This window comes from Setaria viridis, chromosome 5 (genome assembly GCF_005286985.2).
Source record: "Setaria viridis chromosome 5, Setaria_viridis_v4.0, whole genome shotgun sequence".
Lineage (NCBI taxonomy): Eukaryota > Viridiplantae > Streptophyta > Magnoliopsida > Poales > Poaceae > Setaria > Setaria viridis.
The window spans coordinates 39738497-39762547 of record NC_048267.2 but is presented as its reverse complement, the minus strand read 5'-3'; the positions used below and the strand labels follow the sequence as shown (position 1 = coordinate 39762547).

Below are 24051 nucleotides of genomic sequence, written 5' to 3'. Positions count from 1 at the left end.
GGATTTTGAGTTTGTCCCAAATCGTGTTCCTTGCATAGGGTTTCGGTTTTTCTCCAAATCCGCGATGAATACTTGAGCGTTTTGAGATCTTTCTCATGGATCTATTTGCCCTTGGGGTATTGCATCCTTGTCTCAAGTTTCGTGTCGAATCGTGGAGTAATGAGAAAGGAATTTTGAATTGAAGTGTGACCGGCGTTCTTCGTGTTCTTGGTTTTTCGTTCTCTGTTCATGCGCGCAGGTGCTTCAGGCGTCGAGGGGAGCAGCAAGCGAATCAGACCAGCACGTGAGGGAGCAGCAGGCCGGCTTGGTGCGTCGCGGCCCAGCAGCTCAAGGCAGGCCAACAACAGCACCGTCGCAGGCCGCGGCCCAGGAGGATTCAACCAGCAGGCGGCCCAGGCAGCGGATCTGTTGCAGCTCAGTTGCGCCATCAAGCAGGCCCAACACCAGGCACGTGCACCAACGCAGGCAGCAGCAGCTTCCACGCACGGCCCAAGCAAGGAACTTGGCCCAGGCAACCGTCCAGCAAATCGCGAGCTCCGAGGCAGATTCACACGCACAGGCCCAGCTTCATCTTGGACAGCACCGGGAGCTTTCATTGTTCTTTTATTTATAGCAAATAGTTAATCACTACTTGTTTAGCTACTTTCCATGATATATCTTTTGCTAATCAAGTCTAGCGGTTAATTATTTTGTTCTCTCATTAGCTAATCACGCCTAGCACTTTGGATTAATTTTCTCTCTCTCTCTTGCATGCTTAGTTGAGTGATTAGCTAGTAGTGATCTTGGTTAATCATATTTTTGAGCAAACTTGTTAGAGTCATTTTATGTCTTGCTTCCGTTATGTCTTGAGCGTGTCAAATCGTTCCTAGGATGAGCTTGTCACGAGTTGACTTGTGTCATCTTGACGATACGACGCGCAGTGTGCTTTGGGGTTGCGTTTGGGACATAAGCCTTGTTTTCGTTGAGAATTTTTATAGGCTCCTATTCACCCCCCTCTCGTCGTCCTTTCGGTCCTTCAGCTCTCACCACCTAGCCTTGTTTATCCTCCTGGATTCTGATGTGAAAGAAAAACATTAGCTGTAGGAGAAACATTGTGTCCGCGTAAAAGATGTTCTAAGAGACGTATCACCTATGAACCAGATGTTCAGGGTAAAGATCAGCAATGCTACTGGTGAAATCGACGAAGCGTTCAATGGATTCCAAGCACAAGTGGCGTCCCTGTGCTTATGAGTTCTCGTACAACACCATCAGAGAATGTGCGACGTCCCTCGCATCGACGCAGCCAATGTAGATGTTATCTTAAATCAAGCTTCTCGCCTGGGTAGTTTGATTTGCATTTTTAGGGGGTGTTTGGATCCCAGGCTAAACTTTAGTTCCTGTCACATCGAATGTTTAGATACTAATTAGGAGTATTAAACATAGACTATTTACAAAATCTATTGCACAGATGGAGGCTAAACGGCGAGACGAATCTATTAAGCCTAATTAGTCCATGATTTGACAATGTGCTGCTACAGTAACCATTTGCTAATGATGGATTAATTAGACTTAATAGATTCGTCTCGTTGTTTAGCCTCCATCTGTGTAATTAGTTTTATAATTAACTATATTTAGTCCTCCTAATTAGCCTTCGAATATTCGATGTGACATACTCGTTGCAAAGCTCCAAATTCATCAGAAGATAAAAGTACCACATGACTCCTAGCGTCTAATGATGTGACTGACTGACCTGCTAGAAGTTGCAGAAGCAGTTGAAGACTGGTGTTAACTGATGGTGCTAATATTGGACCCAGTACCATCCCTGGATTGAGCACAGCCATCTGCAATCCCTCCTCGCAGCGAAGTCCCATGCAGCCTTCTCTGCCAGTGTCTTAGATACGCTATACCAAAACTGCAGCTCAAGGAATAAAATCAGCACAAGCCTCAACCATAGCACAGATCAGAATACAGGAGCTAGTTTTAATATGTACCTGAACTTTCTTGAGGAGCTCGACGTCGACCCAGCAGTCCTCGTCTACGACCTTGTCCGCGGGCCAGTTGGGGTTCGGCACCATGGCCGCCGGCGACGACATCAGGACGACGCGGCCGACCCCGCAATCTTTTGCGGCGCGCAGGATGTTGAGCGTGCTCTTCACCGCCGGTTCCAGGAGCTCATTCTGCAACAGTAGAATCATCAACAATCCAATCCAAGGATTACCTACTCGAGCAACGGGATACTGAACTGTGATTTGCATCGATGGGGTGATTAATTATTCAGAAGGAAGAATTGCCTCTGGGTCCTCTGCCTGCAGTATGGACGGGGACGCCAGGTGGAAGACGCCGCGGGCACCCTCGACCGCCGGACGGACAGAAGCAGGGTCCAGAAGGTCCATCTGGAACAGCTGGAGACGTGTGTTCGCGCCGCCCAGGGCCTGCAAGTGCTTCGTCTCAGCTTCATCCTCTGAAAAGGGGAGGAAACAAATCCGTCACGAGGTTCTTAACGGTGGTGTGGACGGTGTAGCCGCGGTCGAGGAGGAGGCGGACGAGCCACGAGCCGGCGAAGCCGCTGCCGCCCGTCACGCAGACGATGTCTCGACGCGCCGGCGCCGCACCACCGTTGTCCCCGTCCGACGCCATCTCGTCGGTAGCACTACGGCTTGGATCGTCTGCCTGCCGCTGTTGAATTCGCACTGGTCGGTGTCGCTGGCATAAACAAACGCGCACGAGGGACACGTTGGGCCGTTGGCGTGTTATGTCAGACGTTTTGTCAACGAGCTTTAGCTCAAAGACGTATACCTGCACGGGCGAAGATATACTTGGAGTAATGAGAGAGCTTGCCCAACCTTGGAAAAGTTGGACAGGATCTTAGTCACGGTGGACTGGGAACTAAACTACCCCGGTTGCCTCTTGCAAGCGCTCGCGTCAGGGATGTCGGATCACTGCCCGCTCCTCCTTGCAACGAATGCAAACTTCAGTGCAAAACGTCGGTTCCATTTTGAGAACTGGTGGATCAAGATGCCCGGCTTCGAGGAAGCTTTGCAGAAAGGCTGGACGTGTTCTGAGCTCGTCACTGACCCCTTCACACGTTTAGACGCCATGCTCAGAAACACCGCCAAGGAACTCCAAAGCTGGAGCCAAAGGAACGTAGGACAAATCAAGCTGCAATTGCTAGTGGCCAAAACTATCGTTCACTGGTTGGACAAAGCACAGGAGGAGAGGCACCTCACCTTGGAGGAACACCGGTTAAGGAAGAGCTCAAGCTCAAAAGCTTAGGCCTTTCTTCCCTGGAAAGGACCATGATCAGACTCCGCTCATGCATCACATATGTTCGTGATGGGGATGCCAACACACGTCTTTTCCATATGCAAGCCGGCCATCGCGCTAAGAAAAAGTTCATCACTAGGCTGCAGCTCGGGGAATACACGGCTGTCACGCAAGAAGATAAGGAGACAATGTTGTTTCAGCACTTCAACAGCATCCTGGGCACCACCTCTAACAGAACCGAGCTCATCAACCTCGCCGCTCTGAATATTCAGCCAATTGATCTCCACCAGCTTGATCGCCCTTTCTCTGAAGCCGAAGTCTGGAGCACGGTGAAGTCACTCCCAAATCACAAGGCTCCCGGCCCAGACAGGTTCACGGTAGAGTTTTACAGAGTGGCATGGCCTGTGATCAAGGAAGCAATCATGGGAGCCTTCAACGCACTGTACAGAAACGCCTGCGCACAACTGCACCGGGTGAATGGTGCTCTAATCACGCTGCTGCCCAAAAGTTCAGAACCAATACACCCCGGTGACTATCAGCCAATCAGCTTAATTCACAGCTTTGCTAAACTGGCCGCCAAGCTTCTTGCTAACCGGCTTGCACCGGAATTGCATCGCCTCATAGACACCAATCAGAGTGCTTTCATTCAAAAGAGGTCCATTCATGATAACTTCAAGTTCGTGGAACAAGCTGCAAGAACTTTGCACCGCAACAGGAAACCAACCTTGCTGATCAAACTAGACATATCGAAGGCCTTTGACACTGTCAACTGGGCATTCCTCCTACAAGTCCTACAGACAATGGGCTTCAGTAAAAGATGGTGCGATTGGATCTCTTCGCTTATCTCCTCAGCCACTACCAGAGTCATCCTCAACGGCAATCCAGGCAGACTGATTCGAAATGCTCGGGGATTACGTCAGGGAGATCCCCTTTCTCCAATGTTGTTTATCATTGTCATGGAGGTGCTACACCGGTTGCTCAACCAAGCAGTACAAGCAGGAGTGCTTCACCCACCGGCACACACGGCAATCCAACACCAATGCTCCTTATATGCCGATGATGTCATGATTTTTGCTTCTCCAACAGCCCAAGACATGATCACCATCAGAGAAACACTCGCTTTCTTTGGGAACGCTTCAGGGCTACACACCAATCTTCAAAAGAGCCTCATAGCACCCATTGCCTGTACCGATGAGCAGGTGCAAAGAATCAGCACCTTTCTCCCAGCTAGAATCTCCGAATTCCCCATTCAGTACCTTGGCCTCCCACTCACTGTTGGCCGTCTCAGAAAGGTACACTTGCAGCCACTGGTAGACAAAGTAGCAGCCTGCATCCCGACCTGGAAAGCTTCACTGATGAACAAAGCTAGCTGGCTGACAATGGTAAAAGTGTTCATGACCTCAACTTGCACTCACACATTCATCTCGCTGAAGATTCCTGAGTGGGTGATCAGTGAAATTGACAAGCGCCGAAGGGGCTTTCTCTGGGCTGTAAGGCAGAAGGCTCATGGTGGGCAATGCCCTGTCGCTTGGACTGCATCATGCAGACCACAGGAACTGGGAGGCCTTGGTATAACAGATCTTAGGATTGCTTCCTATGCCCTGAGATTGAGGTGGATGTGGTTAAAAAGAACCGACCTAGACACACCTTGGAGAAACCTCGCTCTGCAGTTTGATAATGACAACGCGCTTCAGAAAATGTTTCAGGCCTCGATTCAAGTACAACTGGGGGACGACAACCTAGCTTTATTTTGGATTCACAGGTGGAATGGTGATTCATCGCCATGCTCCATCGCTCCTGATCTTTGCAACACTATCAGGTCCAGAGTCAGAAACAGGCGCCTAGTGTCTGAAGCTTTGCAAGACAAGAAATGGATTTCCGACGTTGTTGGACGGCTAACAGTGCCGGCCATCCATCAGTATGTGCTTCTCTGGCACCAACTGCAGCGCGTTCAGCTAAGGCCAGGTTCTGAAGATGTTATCACTTGGAAATGGGAGCCTTCAGGGGTTTATTCAGCAAGGTCTGCGTATCGGGCGTTCTTCATCGGATCACAAACATCTCCTGCAGGCTCATTGATCTGGAAGGCCTGGGCGCCGATGAAGGTGCGCTTCTTCATGTGGCTAGCCTGCAGAGATCGCTTGTGGACAACAGCCAGACGCAATCGTCGTGGCTTACAGGATAGCACCGCCTGCGCCTTGTGTGATCAGGAACTAGAAGACTCCGACCATCTGTTCGCTCGCTGCTCATACACTCAACAGCTGTGGCACCTCATCAGGTCCATCCTGCACTCTATTGTTCCTGGTCCGGTGCCGGACGGGAGCTTAACTGAATTGTGGCTCCAAATGAGACATGGCCTGAACGCTACGCAGAAGAAAGGTATTGACTCCAGCATAATGCTTATATCCTGGATGATCTGGAGAGAGCGCAACAACAGGGTGTTTGGCAGAGCCACCCCCTTGCAGCCAGCGCAGCTTTTACAGCAGCTCATCGATGAAGTCATTCTCTGGTCAGCAGCGGGCGCCAAACATTTGGCCACCATCGGCTGGCCGGCAGCGACAGAAGCTCAAGCAACGGGAGAACGGCTTCATCGATAAACTGAGCTTCGTCTCATTCTAAAACGGTTGTTAATCTCGCATGTAATAGACAATAAACTGTTAACCGTGCGCCCGGATGGCCCGCGTTGTACTAATCCTTTTTACAACATCTTCTTAATACAAAGATACGCAGCTCTCCTGCGTATTCACGAAAAAAAAACACCGGAGTCCTTTGCTGCCCGGAGGACGTTGAGCGTGCCCTTCACCGCCGGTTCCAGCAGCTCCTTCTGCAAAGCAGCAGTCAGTAATCCATCGTGCAAGAGTTGCTTAGCAGTTGCACAATCAATCAGAAGAACTGTCGGATGTGTTCGTTTGGATCATGCGAAGAATGGAACATTGTCCGAACTGTTGCGGAGAGAAATTAAATTTCCTCAGGATCTTGTGGTGGATCCAGGGTCACAGGGGACGCAAGGTGGAAGACGCGGAAGACGTCGTGGGCGCCCTCGACGGGCGGGCGCATGGAGGCAGGGTCGAGGAGGTCCATCTGGAACAGCCGGAGCCGCGTGTCCACGTCGTTCCAGAGCCTGCAAGGGTGCTTCATCTCGCCCTCGTCCTCTGCAACAAAATCCCTCAAGAACATAATCTCGCTTCGATTCTAATTTCTACTCCGGTCTCGAGAGTTGAGACTAGTGACTGCATGCAGTGGAATTTGATGCTGCGCCCCCGTTTGGATACTCCCTGCTAAAGTTTAGCACATGTCACGTAAGATGTTTGATGCTAATTAGAAATATTTAACATAGACTAATTATAAAACTAATTGCACAGATGGAGTCTAATTCACGAGATGAATCTATTAAGCCTAATTAGTCCATGATTTGATAATGTGGTGCTACAGTAACCATTTGCTAATGACGGATTAATTAGGCTTAATAGATTCATCTCGCGAATTAGCACAGGGTTCTGCAATTAGTTTTATAATTAGCTCATGTTTAGTCCTTCTAATTAGCATCCGAACATCCGATGTAACACTGCTAAAGTTTAGCACCTAGTATCAAGCACCTCTAAGTTCCGCATGGAGGTTCTTGACGGTGGCGTGGACGGTGTAGCCGCGGTTCGAGGAGGTGGCGGACGAGCCACGAGCCGATGAAGCCGCTGCCGCTCGTCACGCAGCAGATGACGCCGCCGCCAATGGCACCGCCACCGCCGGCCGCGGCCACTTCCATGTCGCCGGTGAGTCGGTGACTAATTGCAGCAAGCGTTCTACGCACCAAGTTGCGGACTAGCAGTAAGCGCGCCGCAACTCGGCGTAGTTCTTATAGGAAAAACCTCTGCACACACTAACGGCATTACTGGAGCCAAGTGCGTGGCGCAAGGCAGCTGCGCTTCTGCAGCCAGTCGATCAGCCATACAAATATGTCTGGTGGAGGGGCCTTCTTTTTTTACTTAAAACGGCAGAGCACTACCATAACATTTAAGAAGAAGAGAAAGTACAGGATTACATGGCCGATATTACATTACTATGCTTAAGCTCGATACTCAGATTACACACCGTTTTCATCAATAAGCTAACTAACAATCGGTGCTCCACACGCTCGCTGACGCAAGCTTATTTTATCCTTGATGAGGCCAAAAACTCTTCGCGGTGTAGCTTGAGCTTCCTAAAAAATGCTCTTGTTTCTTTCATTCGATAGGTTCCAAGCCGTGTATATTAGGACAGCCACGATCGCTCGCCTTTTTACCTTGTTCACCGCCTTCAGTGATAGTCTCCACCATTCTTCGAGCCTGATACCTTGTTCACCGCCTTCAGTGATAGTCTCCACCATTCTTCAAGCCCGACACCCATCAATGGTAGTGGAACCATGTTGTTGGACCATATGTGCACCAACCGCCACACCTACATTGCATATGGGCAGTGAAGGCATAGGTGTTCAGCAGATTCAGGTACCCCTTGGCAAAGAGAACACAAAGGGTTGCATGGCCAATTCCTTGCCATTAATCAGTCCGCCGTAAGTATCTTGCTTTGTAGTAGGATCCATAAAAAACATGTGCTTTCCTTCCATCTGTGCTCTCCAGACTGCATGAGGTTCAAAAGGATAGTAAGATCCTTTGAATTGGACTGCATAGGCTGACTTAGCACTATATTCACCATCTGCTGTCCATCTCCATACAATTTCATCAGGTCCGTCAGTGAAATTGATGTCCTGAACCAAGTCCCAAAGATTCAAAAATTCAATCATTTCAGCCACCGTGTTCATTCTCCATAAGCCTCTCGTTCAATCATGATCAACGACCTCCTCATACACTTTTTTGTGTTTTCGCCAAGCCAGGTCCGTGTAGCCATGTTGAATTCTAGAATTCCGCTTTGAGACTATTGTCAAGAGTGACAACTGTGCTAACTCTAAATAACTGATGATCTAACTCGTTGACCGGTGCTTCAGAGTCCACCCATGGACGGTCAGGTTATTTCCATTGGTACCACAACCATCATAGCCTTAAAGCCCTGCTGAACAGGTCCAAGTCAAACTTCTTAGATCTTGTTACTTTGGCCCATCTAACCAGGCAGTAACCTCATTAACCTCAGTTGCCCCCTTCCAGAGGAAGTTCCTCCTTATCTTGTCCAATTTCTTGATTTCCTCTTGGTGGAGGCCTTCCGAGGGATCAGATTTCCTGTAGCTCCTTTCTGCTCGCCTTCACTATCTCAGGCTTAATCACCCGCGTCGATTGTTTGTTCATGTCTTTACAACAAACTTGCCATCACCATCACCGATGTGAAATGCTGTCTTAAATTACACGTGAATATAAAAATTGTCACAGCCGTTACACGAGGTCTTCCGATGCCCAGGAAAGTCACTAATCTTAGTCTGAACTTGTTATAGCGAGCTCCCCTGTCATAGAAGTGATAATGTACAAACTTCGCATCTCAATTACCCTTTTTCTCGATGAATCGGTGCTTCACGAAGGCACGAATCTAGCAGCTTGAAGTCATTTTCTTCTCAAAGGACACAGACCTGCTTAGGCGAGGTGTTTGCGAAGCAGCTTCGACCTCCAAGGCTAATTGGGCCGTGTCACGGGAGCTTCTCGTCAGCCGATCTCAAATTTCAAAACCCACGGACGTCCTCCTCTATCCAGAAGCGTTGCGCTGCCGGCCGAGGAGTGGCGATCTACGAACCAGGAAGTTGGAGGCTCGGAGCTGCTTCTTGGTTAATTTTAGACGTGAATCTAAAGGATCGGAATGGACGATCAGAGGAGAGTGAATGAGAGTCTTTCTCGAAGAACAAGACCTATGTTCCAATTGCCACCTCAAGATACATCTCGCGTCAAATCGTCAAGATGATACAAGTCAACTCGTGATAAGCTTACCTTAGAAACGATTTGACATGCTCAAGACATAGCGGAAGCAAAGTATAAAGTGACTCCAATAAACTTGCTTAAAAAGATTAAGCAAGATCACTACTAACCACTTCCTTAACTACACGTGCAAGGATAAACGATTAATTGAAAGAGCTAAACATGATTAGCAAGTCAAGTAGCTAAACAAAATGACAATGATTCCAAAAGCCACAGTCGAACAAAACACACCCTAAGCTCGCTGTGCTTGGCGGAGATGTTCTGCTCCTTGCGTGGGCTGCCTGGTCCGCAAAGCCTGCTGGCGCTAAGCAGCTGGGCCTCCTTGTCCGCACGGCCCACTAGCTGGACTGCTGCGCGCGTGCAGAGCAACTGGGCTGCCTGGCGCGGTTGGCCGGCCTGCTGCGCCGCCTGGGCTGCCTGGCGCTGGCAAGCGCAGCTCGCGCGCGCGTGCTGCTGACCTGATGTGCCGCTGAAGGGCCCGCTCGGCCTGGGCCGCCTGCTGGTGCAGCTGTCCCACCTGTGCCGCCTGCCGGCCTGAGTCGGCCTGCTCTGCTGCTTGGTGCGCGCTCGCCGTCTACTGGGCCGCCTCGCCTGGTGCGCGCTCACCGCTGGTGGGCCTGCACGCTGCCGCGCCTGCTGGGCTGCGTCGCCTGGGCTGGCCCGCTGCGCTGCTCCTTGGCCCGCTTCGCTGCTGCTCGCTGACGGCCCGCTCGCCTGTCCCGCGTGCGTCACGCGTGCGCGTCGCGACCACGAGCGCTGCCGCGATGCTCGAAACCTGCTAGTAACAGAAGGAAAACAAGAACACCAAAGAACTCCGCCCAAACTTCAACTCTAAAATCCTCCCTCAAAACTCAACGATTCGGGACAAAATTTGAGCGATAGATGCACAACCACAAGGGCTAATAGATCCATAGAAAAGATCTCGAAAAACCTCAAGTATTCATCTCGGATTTTAGAGAGAACCGAAACCCAACACGATTTTTAGGAAAACTCAAAATTCAAACTAAATTCACGAGGATTTAGGGGGAATCATGTCAAACATGCTTATAAGGGTTCTAGCAACAATTTCCTCCAACAATTCTCGTAGGATTTGAGCTCAAACATGAAGAAAAAAAATCTCCGAAAATAGATAAAACACATATCTTGAAAACGAGAATCAATTGAGTACGAAATTGATTCTTATATTACATCACCATGTTCCGTTACAAGATAATCCTAAGTATAATCAAAGTTAGGATGGTAAAAAGATCAACAAAAAGATTCACTCCTCTCTCTCCCCTCTCACATCCCAAAGGCTCTCAAACACAAATGAGATATACCACCACACAACTAGCCCAAAGTGGTGGTTGCCCTAACAGCCCTCCCAGATTTATATAGGCATTCAAAAAAAAATCAGAATTTGCTTACATGAAGCATACATCTTAAATACCCCTAGGGGTAAAATCGTCCAACTTTTTTCTCGTACATCGGACGGATCCGGCACCTTCACGACTTAGCTTCGCCTCGACGCAAGCTTCGCGATGGTGCCACACGTCCTCCGACTCAACACCGCCCAGCCGCACCGGACTCGCCCCCCAGTTTTGAGGTCAAACACTCTTGCACATTCTGCAGCCGTGACTCATCCCCGGTTTTGAGGCCAGACCGGTCAAACTTTCATGCACGCCGCACCCGACGTGACTCACCGATGTCGACGCGTGTTCGGCCTTCGCCAAGCTTTCGATGCCTCCAACTCTTTTTTGCTCCCGGCTTCCAAGCCGTCTACTCGACTTGCCTCCGTCCTGCTTGACTCAACCGACGCCATCTCCATCATTGTCCGTGTACTTTTGCTCTTCTGTGCACTATGTGGATCGCCCATGCCTCCGTCCGGACTACTCAGGTCCCTCGGTCAAAGCCTACTCGTGTTTATCCTTCATAGCGTTAGTTTATCGGCATGAACCTTTCGCTTGACCTTCACCTCGTGCTGTCAACCACTATGTCGCATCCTACACCTACGCATCACAAGCTAAGAGACACAACACACAATATATAGTTTACACAAACACCACAACACAACACAACACATCCGATTAGCCGTTAGCATAAACATGCATATATGAAATATGGACTCAACCGGTAAAGCTTCAAATCATCCAATCAATCACTCGTCACAAATAGAATAAAGCACGTTTCAACTTGGTCTCTCGAAACCCGGTGGCTCTCAGCAGTGGTTGAAGTTACAAACCAGTTCAATACGGAGAGACTCTGACTGATTCTGAAAACGAGGTAATCGATTTTAGCTTTTTTTTTTTCCCGGACTGGAAAACAAACACCATCCAGAGATGTCCTTGTGTTGTGGCAGCTTATTTTCGACTAGAGAACTTTCATATAGCAGCAGTTTTTGATCCACCACCATCACATTCAAATCAACCTAGATGAGCAATTTTTCTCCTGAAGAAATCCACGTGATAAGCTAGATGAGTCCTTTGCTCCTGAAGCAATCCATAGTGTCCGTGATGATTCTGTCAAATGGAATGAAACGAACACCCAACTCGATCAATTTCTTGGACGGGTCCTTTGCTCGCACCACCCACTCTTGTTTGTCCTCTTGGATTCTGATGTGAAAAGAAGTTAGCAATGCGAGTGGCGAACAATGCGCATCTCATAAAAAGAGAAATGCTGTCAGAAACGTTTCACCTTTGAACCGGAAGTTCAGGGTAAAGGTCGGCAAGCTTGTTGGTGAAATCGACCATCCGTTCAGTGGATTCCACGCACAAGTGGCGTCCCTGTGCCGACGAGTTCTCATACAACGCTACGAGCGACTGCGCCACGCCCCGGACGTCAACACAGCCAAGGAAGTACTCGTCCATGTCAAACCTCTGGCCTGGTGCAGCTTTGTTCTCTTAGCAAAAGATTACCCATCGCAACAAAAATAAAGATGGATGAGCTGCAAGCCTATGGTTGTTGTAGATGACTGACCCTTCATAATCTGCAGAAATACTTGGAGACTGCCAGTGATCGAGGGCGTCAATGTTGGCCCCAACACCAGTACTGGATTGAGCACGGCGAGCTGCAGCCCCTGCTCCTCGGCGAAGTCCCACGCGGCCTTCTCTGCCAGTGTTTTAGACACGCTGTACCAAAGCTAGATTTCGAAGGTATGGAATCAGCACGATACTTAACTACTGCTGTATCTGAATTGGATCATGTGATGCCATGGTAAAAGTATCGCAGCTCGATTTGAGCAGCTACGTTATGTACCTGGAGTTCCTTGAGCAGGTCGATGTCGGCCCAGGAATCCTCGTCGATGACCTTGTCCGCAGGCCAGTTGGGATTCGGCACCATGGCCGTCTGCGACGACACCATGACAACACGGCCGACGCCGCAGTCTCTGGCGGCTTGGAGGACGCCAAGCGTGCCCTTCACCGCGGGCTCCACCAGCTCTTTCTGAAAGCAGCAGAGGCACCGAATCATCGTGAAAACATCGCGAGATTTGTGGGTTTTTGTTCGGCGATGGTTTGATCGATCAAGTATATGGAGAAGGGCTTTGCCTGGGGATCTTGTGTAGGGTGCAATATGACGGGGGAGGCCAGGTGGAAGACGCCGCGGGCGCCCTCGACCGCCGGCAGCACGGAGGCCGGGTCGAGGAGGTCCATCTGGAACAGCCGAAGCCGCGCACCCGCGCCATCCAGGGCCTGCAGGTGCTTCGTCTCGCCCTCGTCCTCTGCAACGAACAACCCGGCTCGGTTAATCGCGTGCAGAGGGGCAGTCATGGCGATGGATTTGACGCTACGGATCGGGAACGGAGAGAGCGGAGAGCATGCCACGCACGGAGGTTCCTGACGGTGGCGTGGACGGTGTAGCCGCGGGCGAGGAGGAGGCGGACGAGCCACGAGCCGATGAAGCCGCTGCCGCCGGTCACGCAGACAAGGCCGCCTCCCCCGCCGCCTCCGTCCGACGCCATCGCGATCGATCTCGTCGGGACTTCGGGTGTGGTGTCACTGTGTCAGGTGTGGCCTGTCCTGCCTGCCGGACCAGTGACCTCTGCCGCTACCCTACGGCGCTACGCAGGAACAAACAAACGCAGGAGTTGGCTGGCCTGACGGCACACCAGCCGGCGTGGACAGGGACCGAGTGCACGTTTGGCGCGTGTGGAGCAGGTCTCGCAAGCAGACAAATCCACGGCACGGGATGGATTGTGCGCATACGGTCACACATGCTTTTTTTACCCGAAAAAAATACATGATATTTTTGTTTTTTCCCTTTGCTCTTTGGGAATACGAAGCTTGATTGTCTCAGCCTTTTTATTCGTGTGCCCTCGGCCGTCGTGCTTACACGTGCGGCTGTCAGAGGGGCAGCTCCATGAATCGAAGCTGCATCTTGCGCGGGCTTATATGGCTTCCCAAGATAAGCAAAATACCTTTAAAGCCCATTAAATCTATTTATTAGTAGTAACAAAATAGTTTCAACATTTTTTTACTGTTTAATCAACATCCAAAACTAACTGATTCAACTTTTTCTGAAATAGATCACCATACATTCAACATTTTTTACCACCTGCCTCAGCATTTTGGCAAACTGGATTCAACATTTTTTCTATTTTTTCATAGAAGATTCAATATTTTTGGATTTCTTTCTTTCCTTCTTCTTCAACCTCCAGCCCGGGGAGCCCGCGGGAGGCGACGACAAGGCTGGCGGCGGAGCTCCTCAGCGACGCGTGCATGGCCGGTCGTGGGGGCAGCGGCGCACTAGGTCGAAGCGCACGGCCGCGGGGGATCGGTGACAGAGCTCCTGGCCGGAGCGCACGGCTGCGGGCGGTGGTGCGCGGAGCTCCTCCTTCGGGGCGGCGGCAACCGGAGGCTGGCGGCGGCAGGTCTGGTGGGGAAGAAAAGGGGCTAAGATTGGAGAAGGAAAGGCACATCCGATGGACGAGGGAGCGCGCACGAATCTCAAACAATGATGGTTATATAACTAACGAGCTACTCCAAACCATTGGAGCATCTAAGGGGTGGAATTGTTTGCACGAATCTCAAACTGTGGAAGCCACGTACTTAACGGTCTACCGGAAGCTTACCGTGCTGCAGTCTGCCGCTGCCACCAGCCCACCACGCACGCACGCGTTGAACTTCGAAGGGACGGGACGTTTGACGGCGGGTCGGGCCGTTGAAGTTGCAGCGGCAGTGGGGTTCGTTAGCGCTCTCTCCCCCATCCGCGCGCGTGTGTGTTTGGGCTGGCAGCGATTAGGCGGCCCAACTATTATGGCCTGGGTTGGTTGAAAGGTTTTGGGCCGGGTGTGGTTCGGATTTCTTGCTTGGTTGGGCTTTCGGCGGTGACCTTGCCATGAGCCCAGGAGCCCGTGAGCAGAATGCTCATCAGGCTAGTTCCGAAAGTTCAGTCCTTTCTGTCAGACTTTCTGTAACTTTACACTTGAACATCCTTAAGGCCTTGTTTAGTTCATCCCCAAATCCCAACTTTGGCACTATGCAAAAATAAGATTCCCCATTATATCAAACTTGCGGCATATGCATGGAGTACTGAATGTAGACGAAATCAAAAACTAATTACACAGTTTTGTTGTACTTTGCGAGACGAATCTTTTGAGCCTAATTAGTCAATATTTGGATAATAATTCACAAATACAAATGAAACGCTACAGTGTTGCTATAGTAATTTGGGCACCCCAAAGTTGGGCAACTAAACAAGGCCTAAATCAAGCAGTGGTAGAACTTACTATGCTTTCCCCTCCTAAGGTCTACCTGGTTCGATTTTCGTGTACCAAAACCTGAGCTCGACTCAGGCGGCGGGAGGTTAGCACACAGATTAGCATATAGCAGCGGAACAGGGACATCTGCTTCACAGTTCAGATTGCCCGTACCATGCGGGAAGCAGAATTGGAGCTGGATTACCAAAAAAAACAAGAAGAAGAATTGGAGCTGGACGATCCCATTCCGACATTCGGTCCAGTCCCACACACCAAAATTCTGCGAGGCCTCTCTACGTTCCAACACCCCGTGAGCACGCAGCTTGTCCCGACTGCCGACAGACACCAATCATGGACAGAGAAAACCTCCAATACGCCAGCGATACATTGTTGTTGTGTGTGTGGCGTACACTTTGTCTCACAGCAGATATTGGTCTCTACATTGTTTTCTTGTGGCGAATATTTGCTTCAAACAAAGATGGCCAAAAAAAACAAGGAAAAACAGAAGTCTTCACTACAAAGATAATAAGGACTCGCTTTTGGAGTATCATGCGTGTCACAAGAAGCAGAGCAATTATATTCATACAAAACAAAAGGGGTAGCAACCAAATTTGGTTTCACGTGAATAGAGTATAAAATCATATTGGGATGCTTAATGGTCAATATAAAATCTGAAGTTATCTGAAGCTGATATATTGTAGATTTCGGTTCGGTGGTGTTGTTCCAAGATCAAAAGTGCTACCACACAATGTTCAGCATATTTGCTCTCCGCCAAATTCTGCACTCTGCACAATAACCAGCACATGTTCTGCAATCTGCATGCCGTCCACCAACAGGCTACAAAGTCTTCAGCTCTGCAAAAGACGCTCAAACCATGAGTCACAAAAATAAATGAAAATGCGTTTATGAAAATTGATATCAGAATATATGGTTACCTACAGAAATCATCTAAAAATAAATAAAAGGGCATTTGTGAAAACTGATATCAGAATATATGCTTTAGCTACAGAAAAGATCTGAAATTAAATAAAAATGCATTTATCAAAACTAGTATCAGAAGATGTGCTTAGCTACAGAAAATCATCTGAATGTTTCACAAAAATTTATTAGGCGTGTAAGGGCCCTCTAGAATATAATAAGCACCGATAGGAACTGATTAAAACAGAGGCACACAGATCATTCTGATGGCACACCCTGCTCTTCTCGTAGTTCTCCTCCTCTCTTCCCCAGCCATTTCTTCTGCCAAGAGAATTCAGCCGAAGTTCTCGGCCATCTTCTACTTTGGCGACTCCGTTCTCGATACCGGAAACAACAATCGTCTCCCCACGGTGGCTGTAGCAAACCATGTTCCTTACGGGAGAGACTTCCCAGGGAAGAAGCCGACAGGGAGGTTCTCCAATGGCCGGCTCGTTCCAGACCTCCTCAACCAGAGGCTGCAACTCAAGGAATTCTCTCCACCATACCTGGACTCAAAGCTATCGAGCAACGACATCATGACAGGGGTCAACTTTGCATCTGCGGGTTCAGGGTTCGATGACCAGACGTCGCAGCTGGCCAATACTCTGCCAATGTCAAAGCAGGTGAACCTCTTCAAGGACTACCTCCTCCGGCTCAGGGGCATCGTTGGAGATAAGGAAGCTTCCAGGATCATTGCCAACTCCCTGATTTTTATCAGCTCAGGAACCAATGATTTCTCGCATTACTATTCTTCGTCAAAGAAGAGGAAGATGGGCATTGGTGAATACCAAGATACTGTTCTCGAGATGGCACAAGTTCATGTCAAGGTAAAAGTAGCCATTTCCTCTTTTGGGTTGTTTCTACTGAATTCTTCTATTCCAGTTGAAAAACTAGGCATAACTCTTTCGATTCCCTAAATTCGAATTGCAGGAACTATATGACCTTGGGGGGCGACAATTCTCTTTGGCAGGCCTCCCCCCGTTTGGTTGCACACCTATCCAAATCACAGTGAGCAGAGACCCTGACAGGGCATGCGTGGATGAACAAAACTGGGATGCCCAGGTCTACAACTCTAAACTTCAAGAATTAATTCGAGCATTGCAAGGTTCACTCCATGGAAGCAAAATTGTGTACTTAGACGCATATAGGGCTCTCATGGAGATCCTTGAGGACCCAGCGAAATATGGTAATGTTTTCTATTAATGCCATGACTCATCAACTTATCTGATGAGCTATCCTGTAATTAAACCACTAAGACTTCTGCAACAAAATAAAGAAAGAACACCTTAAATCCTAGCCAATGCAGAAATATTAAACACCATATGACGCTAAAAACTAAAAAGTAGAGGCTGGCAGAAAACCAAACACTTCGAGAAGTCAACTGCAAAATGCAGATATATCGTCTTTTAGTCCTTTCTTCACATCAACCCAGGTTGCTTTGTTGTTAAAACCATGCCAACCCTGACAAAGGTCTCCCATGATAACAGGATTTACAGAAACAACACGAGGATGCTGCGGGACTGGGCTCAGAGAGGTCGCTCTGCTTTGCAATGCATTAACTCCTATCTGCAAAAATGTGTCATCCTATGTATTTTATGATGCTGTGCACCCAACAGAGAGGGTTTACATGTTAGTAAATGATTACGTAGTGAAAGATGTTATTCCACAGTTTTGATTAATCAAATATCCAAATAAGGTTTTCTCGTTGTATCTATTAATGCACCGCTCGTTATCATACTTTAAGTCCTTATATAAGAGCTTCTTCAATGCCACCTATCGTTATGCATAACATCTGATTGCTCACTGGACTACTGACAGTGAATTTAAGAACACTAGGTAAATGAGTTTCTCTCACTCAAGCAGTCAGGCACTCAATTCACAGGACAAGTTGTAGCAAGATAAAATCGCGGTGGGTCATAGTATAGTCTATTTGAAAATGACAGGAAATTTATAATATTTTTTCAGGAAAACAGAAACAGTGTATGTTCATCTACGAGTTTCTTGAAAGGCACGAAAAAGATATCATTCATTGACTACAATTTGAAAGTAATACTCTGTCAGTTCAGCATGAAAAGGTTATAATACAAGCAGTGAGGAATAATATAGAGGCCACAGCATGCACATTTTTTTTGAACAAACGCAGCGTGCACATATCAATCATCGTTGACGTTTGATCACATACAGTGCAAGTTTAGTAGCAAACTGAACTTCTGTACAGTTATTGAATTATAGTACGTAACTGACAATAGCACTGTGCTAGCATAAAAGACCCAGTTGCTACAGGAGTTCACATGACTCTAGTTAGCAAAACATCAGCCACTGTAACATACAAATGTGAAAATAATAGAGGAGACTGAGACATAAAAACATAAATTACATCACTCTCCTGAGAAATTAAACACAAATACGCAAGCGGCAGCCAGAACTAAAGCCACTCTATAACTTGGCCATTGCTTTGAACAAATGCTGAATCTGCAACTTCACATCCTCAGGTCGCACATATGAAGCCCCTACAGCCTCTGTTGCATTTAACATCTCAATTGTATCCCTGTAGACTGGTATAACCAGCTCCTCCACCATAGTGCTCAAATCCATTGCTTGCTGCTTCTCCACCAGTACCCACCGTGACTGCACCTGGCAAATCGCTTGCACAAAGTCATGGAAGTGGTTCAGCTTCTCTACCACAACACTGGAACTGCTGCCAGACCTTCTGTCCGTCTCAAGTATCATGATGGCCCTCCCCCAGGTAGCCCGACGGTACTCCAACACCCATTGGTGGACCTTTGCAGATATTACCCTCATCCAATCCTCGCCGAGCAAGACCTTAAGCTCGCAACCATTGACTTTCTTGATTATATAGATCCCACTGTTAATCAGGAAGACACGGCTGAGTGGAACATGACCATAAATCCTGGATTTTGACTCAAGATTCTTTATGAGCACGTCCACAATCCAAGCAAAGCAGACCGCCAGCGATGATGTTGGGCGGTCAGGGTTGATCGGACATGTTTCAGCACAACCAAACTCCAAATGCATCACTTCTTCCAAAGTATGGCGAGATGCACATGCTGCCATAAGGTAGTTCATTACATACCTTGTTATTGGATGAACTCCACCATCTGGTGGTGCAGACTCACTTGAATCACCTCGTATCAGTTTTTCTAGAGCCACAAATATGCCCTTAATTGACAATCCAAGGCATTCACGAAGAGCAGCTATCTCATGATCAAAGGTTTCATCAAGGACAGGAAGGATACACGTTAAAGCATCATACATGTCAACAATGCGGAAAAGACTCTCCGGGTTCTGTCCAGCAGCAGCAATAAAGTTGGCAAAGGACAAGAGCTGAAGAAATGGTTTGCATGCAGTGGCAAAGGCAAGGTCACTGTAAGATGTAAACCCATCGAAAATGCAATTGCAAAGATTGCGCTCACTTGGGATTAAGATGTGGAACACAACTCGGATTGCAGGGATCCAGCGCATGATCTGAGTCTCAAGCTCCTCCCATGATGCTGACTTGAACCTTTCTGCCAATTTAGCATGAACGCCAAGACGAGCAATGCTCTCATCAATGAAGTTGCGGCGTGCAGAAGCATAGGTCTCAACGCATATATCACCAAAACCAGCAGCAATCATCCTTCTTGCAATTCGATTTGCCTCAGTGGATACACCCTCTGGTAAGGCATCAACAATGATACCAAAGTCTCTAATCGGTAGTGCTACAAAGGTGTGGCTGTCATCTACATCCTGGCTTTTCTTGATATTGTGGTCACCATGGTTGTCATCGAAGCCAGATGTAGCAATCAGGTGCTGGAACTCATCTTTAAGCCTCATAGAACAACGCTCCAGAAGGAGGTCAAAGCTCTCAAGGAGCACATGATCCTCTGAGGTGTTCTCAAGGCCATGGATGGTGGAAGTTAGTTCATCCACAGCTTCTAAGAAGGCATTAGCATCATCAGAACTGGACCAGAGGGACCGATTTAAGCTCAGAAACTGGGAAATCAGGTCATCAAGTGCTTGCAGAGTATCCTTCATTCCGTTCGCCAATGTTACAAAGCAGCCACTCCTTAGGTCTATAGAGATCTATAAATTTCAATATGTGAACCTCATGAGTCCTCAGTTCAAGCCATAGAACAGGATGGAGCAACCCAGTCCAATCATCTCCAGCTGGCAAAATGGACCAGTTCAAACACTGCATAGTTCAGACCCAAATCATGAAAGAAATGCGCAAAACGTACCTCACAGAAGGTGAATTCGGAAAATGAGGATGCAAAACTTTTTTTTGTCTTCCTAGCACCACACCTAGGTACACCTTTTTATCCCCATGGAAATGAGTTTCTGATATTTCAAATGATGCAAAATCACATTGGGACCACCACTTCTGTACGAGGTGCAATGGGTCTGCATGTGGACAAAACCATAGCATTACTTCTATTCATGTTGTTGGAGGGTCAGTGGGTCACAAGTCAGAACGAGCTTACCTCAGGATAGCAACATCCAACGACACAACCGCAAAGTGGCATTTCGTGGCAGTTGTATTCTTTTGACTATTCTTTCAACCAGTACATCAAGAAGTTGAAAACTCAAAGGCAGACTTTGAGAAACGATGAAAAAAGTACGCGTGAAAAAAATAGAGCAAACTTACTACATTGATGCACAGTCCAAATCTATGACAAGATTCAAGGATGGGCTGTGTCATGTGGCGTGTATGTGCAAAAATCCAAGACCAAACTGATACATAGTTAGAATGACCAAATAAAATAAGTAGTGCATATACACAGACATACTCAGATATTTTGTGCACTGTTACCATCTTTCAGTTATGTCAACTGTCATTGCATTGTTGAAATTTTGCAGGTATGTACTTGTGTACAGATAGTTGTGCAAAATGCCTGATGTGTTCAAGTAACGTTTTCTAATCTTCTTCCATATGTGCTACCAAAAATGAATCTCAATAGTAGACCAAAGTAACGAAATTCCTTATTGTGGATTAATCCATAACAGACAACACATTTCTTTTACAACTTTATGATGAGAATCTAATCTATTTCACAAATGGAATGAATGAAATTGAAGTGTTAAGAATCATGAATGGATGATTTCTTGGTGCAAAATCCATAATAGAGAAGAGAGCAGATGAGCTAGAGATCCTTTCTATAATAGGCCAGTTAGCCAGTTACCAGTACCACTACCATTGAAAAGCTGTGATATACACTCCAATATCACAATACCTAAAGCCCAGTGGAACTGATATTGAAATAGTGTTATGCCTTCATCACTTCTTCACATATACTGACAAATTATGAAATACTAAGATAAGCAAGTAATTTGAAATACACACAGCACACCAGATTTCTCAAAGCTAAAGGAGAAATTAAGCCCGAGCAGCTATTAATATAGCAATTAGATAGCCATTACCAGTTGATACACCAGAAACGCCTACAAATTTACACAGCTGGACAAGGCAATATTTCCTCATCTAAGACAAATCCCAGCCCTATGGCACGATATCATCGAGCTTAATAGTTATGACAACAAAATCAAAGGTATAGCAGCACAACATGACATAATTAACTAATCACTTGGCCACTCCTTCAAAGAGGTGTTGGATGCGTGCCTGAACATCCTCTGGGGTGTACTTGATGAACAAGTCTCGTGCAGCTTCAGGAGATGATCTCAAACTCCCAATTAAGCCTCTATATGCAGGCATCACAGAGTCTACTATTGCAGATTTAACATCTGCTCGCAACTGCTCATCTGCAATCACCCAATCCGACTGCACCGCACAAATCTCCTCCAAGTAGCTGTTAAACATCTGCATTTTCTGAAGCATGGCCTTTGCAGTGATACTGCCAACGCCAGAACCTCCAGTCTGCAGCACTGACATGACCTTTGCCCAAGCCCCACGCTGGTATTCCATACTCCACCGGCGCACCCTGCTCATCATCTGCTTCATCCACTCATCACCAAGCAAAATCCCAAGCTCACTGTCATTTACCTTGTGAATAATGTACTTCCCATTATTCATCAAGAATATGGAAGCAAGTGGTGGATCTCTATATATCTTCGATTTGGTCTCCAAATTCTTGTGAAGCACATCCATGATCCAAGCTATGTGCACAGCTAGCGACGAAGTAGGGCGATCAGGATCGACGGCAATAGCGGCTGCACCGACAGCACCCAAGTCACCTTCCATCACCTCTTCCAGTGTTTGCCGTGAACCACATGCGGCACGGAGATAGTTCATGACATACCGAGTGATTGGGTGTATGCCACCACCAGGCACAGCAACACGGGCAGGGTCACGACGGATAAGATTTTCCAGCTCCATGAATATACCTTTGATTGAGGAGCCAAGGGTGCTACATACAGCTGAGACCTCAGCACGAAGAGCTGCAGAGTAGGGATCTGAGAAGACAGGGTCGAGGTCAGGAAGGAGGTCTCGGACTGCTTCATACATGTCAATAACACGGAAGAGCCGTTCTGGCGCGCGGCTGGCAGCAGCAACTGCATCTCCGAATGAAATAAGCTGAAGCCCCTGGGTGCGCACGGCGGCAACAAACGCAAGGTCGCCATACGGGGCGAGGCCGTCGAAGACACGGTCGCAGAGGCGGCGCTCGCTGGGGATTAGGATCCGAAACACCATCTTGAAGGCCGGAATCCAGCGAGCAATGTCGAACTCGAGCTCCTCCCATGGTAAGGAATGGACCTCCTCGGTTGTTCGGGAGCGAATGCCGAGGCGAGCGACGCTCTCGTCGATGAAACCACGGCGTGCGGTCGCGTATGCCTCGGCACACTCGCGGCCGAAGCCGGCGTCCACCATCCGCCGGGCAATCTGGTGGACGTCGGAGACCGAGCCCGGGGGGAGAGCATCGATGACCACGTCGAAGTCCGAGACCGGCTTGGCGATTGGGATTGGCTCGTCGCCGAAGCCGTCATCCGCGTCGTAGTCCTCCTCCTCGCTCTCATCAGACCCGAACCCACCGGGCACCTGAGGCGCCGCGTCGTCGGGGCGCTCGATGAGCGCCCGAAACTCGTCCTCCAGCCGGGCCATGCACCGGCTCAGCAGCTCGTCGGCGCGGTCGAGCAGCCCGCGGTTGGTCCCGGCCGCGTCGAGCTCCTGGACGGTGCCGATGAGGTCGTCCACCGCCTCCAGGAACGCGTCCGCGTCCGCCGAGTCCGCCCATATGAGCCTATCCATCGCGACGAACTGCGAGATCTGCCGGTCCAGCGTGCGCACGGTCCGCTCCAGCGACGTCACCGGCGGCATCCCCGCCGCGGCCGACGGCGCCACCGGCGGCGGCGGCATGGGCGGCGAGGCAGGGACGGAGCGCTCCCCGGGCCCTCCGACCGCGGCCGCCGCAGCCGCGGCGCGCGTGGCGTAGAGCTTGTCGAGCGAGAGGCGGCCGTCGTAGTTGGAGAAGACCTTGAGTATATCCTCCGTCATGGTGTCGGTGCGGCCCAGGGTCTGGACGATGTGCTGCACCGTGGCGAGCAGCTTCTCCTCGCCGTCCTCCGCCATCAACCGCCGAGAGAGGAACCGGTCGCCACGCGCCTCTCCCCTCCGTCGATCGCGTGTGGTGCCGGCTAGGGTTTGAGAATCTGCGGCGGAGAGGGGGGAAGGGTGCGGTGGTGCCGAGGTGGACAGCGACAAGGATGGCCGCTCACTGGTTGAGTTGAACCGGAGTGGCGGCGCCGCTGGAGTAATTGCCACGAAGGTTAGCGAATTTACCGTACCCCAGGGCAGAGGACTGTGCGGTAACTCGCGACGAGCGGTGGATGCGAGGCTGGACTAGTGTCGTGGACGGTCAGATGAAGTCTTGGAGACGGAGGTAAACTGAAAGGACAGTAAAACTACGGTGAGCCGATGACCTCGGGAGAGGAGAAAGGCGGACCGGACCGGACCGGACCGGACACCGGCGGCGGATCGGCGGGTGGGGAAACTGGAAAGCATAAATGCAGCACAGCGGCGCTCGCGGAGCGGATGCGAGATTTAAATGCTCGCTGACAGGTGGGGCACAGCATGGGATTTATGGTTTCGGCGCCATGTCGCAGGCAGCGATGGACGACGACGGCGCGGGACCCGTGATTAACGCGAAAGCACTACAGTAGACTCTATTTCCGACTTTATGCAGGCCCAGACATGTTTGAAACACACAGGGTGGCCCAGTCACATGAAAGCGCACAGCAATACGGGCTAGCAAGAAGGCCTACCGGTCCACGCCAATGTGGCCCGGTACGAAGTTAGGTCTTGGCCCACGGATTGTTTTGGCGGATTCTACTAAACGCACCCAA

General features: G+C 49.1%; 4 protein-coding genes and 1 non-coding gene across 6 annotated transcripts; 1 reads left to right on the top strand and 4 right to left on the bottom strand.

Moving 5' to 3' along the window:
• Positions 1-1169: 1169 nt before the first annotated feature.
• On the bottom strand, positions 1170-2979 carry LOC117855161 (uncharacterized). The gene is made up of 3 exons (XR_011898232.1): positions 1971-2979; positions 1730-1891; positions 1170-1376 (listed from the first exon to the last, which is right to left on the bottom strand). It is a non-coding gene; the product is annotated as an uncharacterized protein (transcript).
• Positions 2980-11191: 8212 nt separating this feature from the next.
• LOC117855364 (phenylacetaldehyde reductase) lies at positions 11192-13181 on the bottom strand. The gene is made up of 6 exons (XM_034737699.2): positions 12930-13181; positions 12650-12822; positions 12360-12545; positions 12081-12243; positions 11799-11985; positions 11192-11716 (listed from the first exon to the last, which is right to left on the bottom strand). The coding sequence occupies exons 1-6, from the start codon at positions 13060-13062 to the stop codon at positions 11575-11577; spliced, it is 984 nt and encodes a 327-aa protein (XP_034593590.1). The 5' UTR covers positions 13063-13181; the 3' UTR covers positions 11192-11574.
• Positions 13182-15945: 2764 nt separating this feature from the next.
• Positions 15946-17466, top strand: LOC117854828 (GDSL esterase/lipase At1g58430). Of its 2 annotated transcripts, none has more exons than XM_034737081.2 (3): positions 15946-16583; positions 16687-16942; positions 17244-17466. In XM_034737081.2, the coding sequence occupies exons 1-3, from the start codon at positions 15984-15986 to the stop codon at positions 17429-17431; spliced, it is 1044 nt and encodes a 347-aa protein (XP_034592972.1). In that variant the 5' UTR covers positions 15946-15983; the 3' UTR covers positions 17432-17466. The 2 variants fall into 2 exon arrangements, with proteins under 2 accessions (XP_034592972.1, XP_034592973.1); XM_034737082.2 differs by having other exon boundaries at positions 15947-16583; positions 16687-16818.
• Positions 17467-17946: 480 nt separating this feature from the next.
• On the bottom strand, positions 17947-20989 carry LOC117854827 (exocyst complex component EXO70B1). The gene is made up of 2 exons (XM_034737080.2): positions 19995-20989; positions 17947-19923 (listed from the first exon to the last, which is right to left on the bottom strand). The coding sequence occupies exon 2, from the start codon at positions 19789-19791 to the stop codon at positions 18193-18195; it is 1599 nt and encodes a 532-aa protein (XP_034592971.1). The 5' UTR covers positions 19792-19923; positions 19995-20989; the 3' UTR covers positions 17947-18192.
• A 130-nt stretch (positions 20990-21119) lies between these two features.
• On the bottom strand, positions 21120-23684 carry LOC117854825 (exocyst complex component EXO70B1). The gene has a single exon (XM_034737078.2). The coding sequence runs from the start codon at positions 23276-23278 to the stop codon at positions 21335-21337; it is 1944 nt and encodes a 647-aa protein (XP_034592969.1). The 5' UTR covers positions 23279-23684; the 3' UTR covers positions 21120-21334.
• Positions 23685-24051: the final 367 nt, after the last annotated feature.

Coding starts and splice junctions, on each gene's coding strand:
- LOC117855364 (XM_034737699.2), bottom strand. CDS start 13,062: ATGGCGTCGGACGGAGGCGGCGGGGGAGGCGGCCTTGTCTGCGTGACC. Junction 12,823..12,929: donor CGCCACCGTCAGGAACCTCC/GTGCGTGGCATG, acceptor TGTTCGTTGCAG/AGGACGAGGGCGAGACGAAG. Junction 11,717..11,798: donor CCTGAACTTCCGGTTCAAAG/GTGAAACGTTTC, acceptor TTTTCACATCAG/AATCCAAGAGGACAAACAAG.
- LOC117854828 (XM_034737081.2), top strand. CDS start 15,984: ATGGCACACCCTGCTCTTCTCGTAGTTCTCCTCCTCTCTTCCCCAGCC. Junction 16,584..16,686: donor TGGCACAAGTTCATGTCAAG/GTAAAAGTAGCC, acceptor TTCGAATTGCAG/GAACTATATGACCTTGGGGG. Junction 16,943..17,243: donor TGAGGACCCAGCGAAATATG/GTAATGTTTTCT, acceptor CCATGATAACAG/GATTTACAGAAACAACACGA.
- LOC117854827 (XM_034737080.2), bottom strand. CDS start 19,791: ATGAAGGATACTCTGCAAGCACTTGATGACCTGATTTCCCAGTTTCTG.
- LOC117854825 (XM_034737078.2), bottom strand. CDS start 23,278: ATGGCGGAGGACGGCGAGGAGAAGCTGCTCGCCACGGTGCAGCACATC.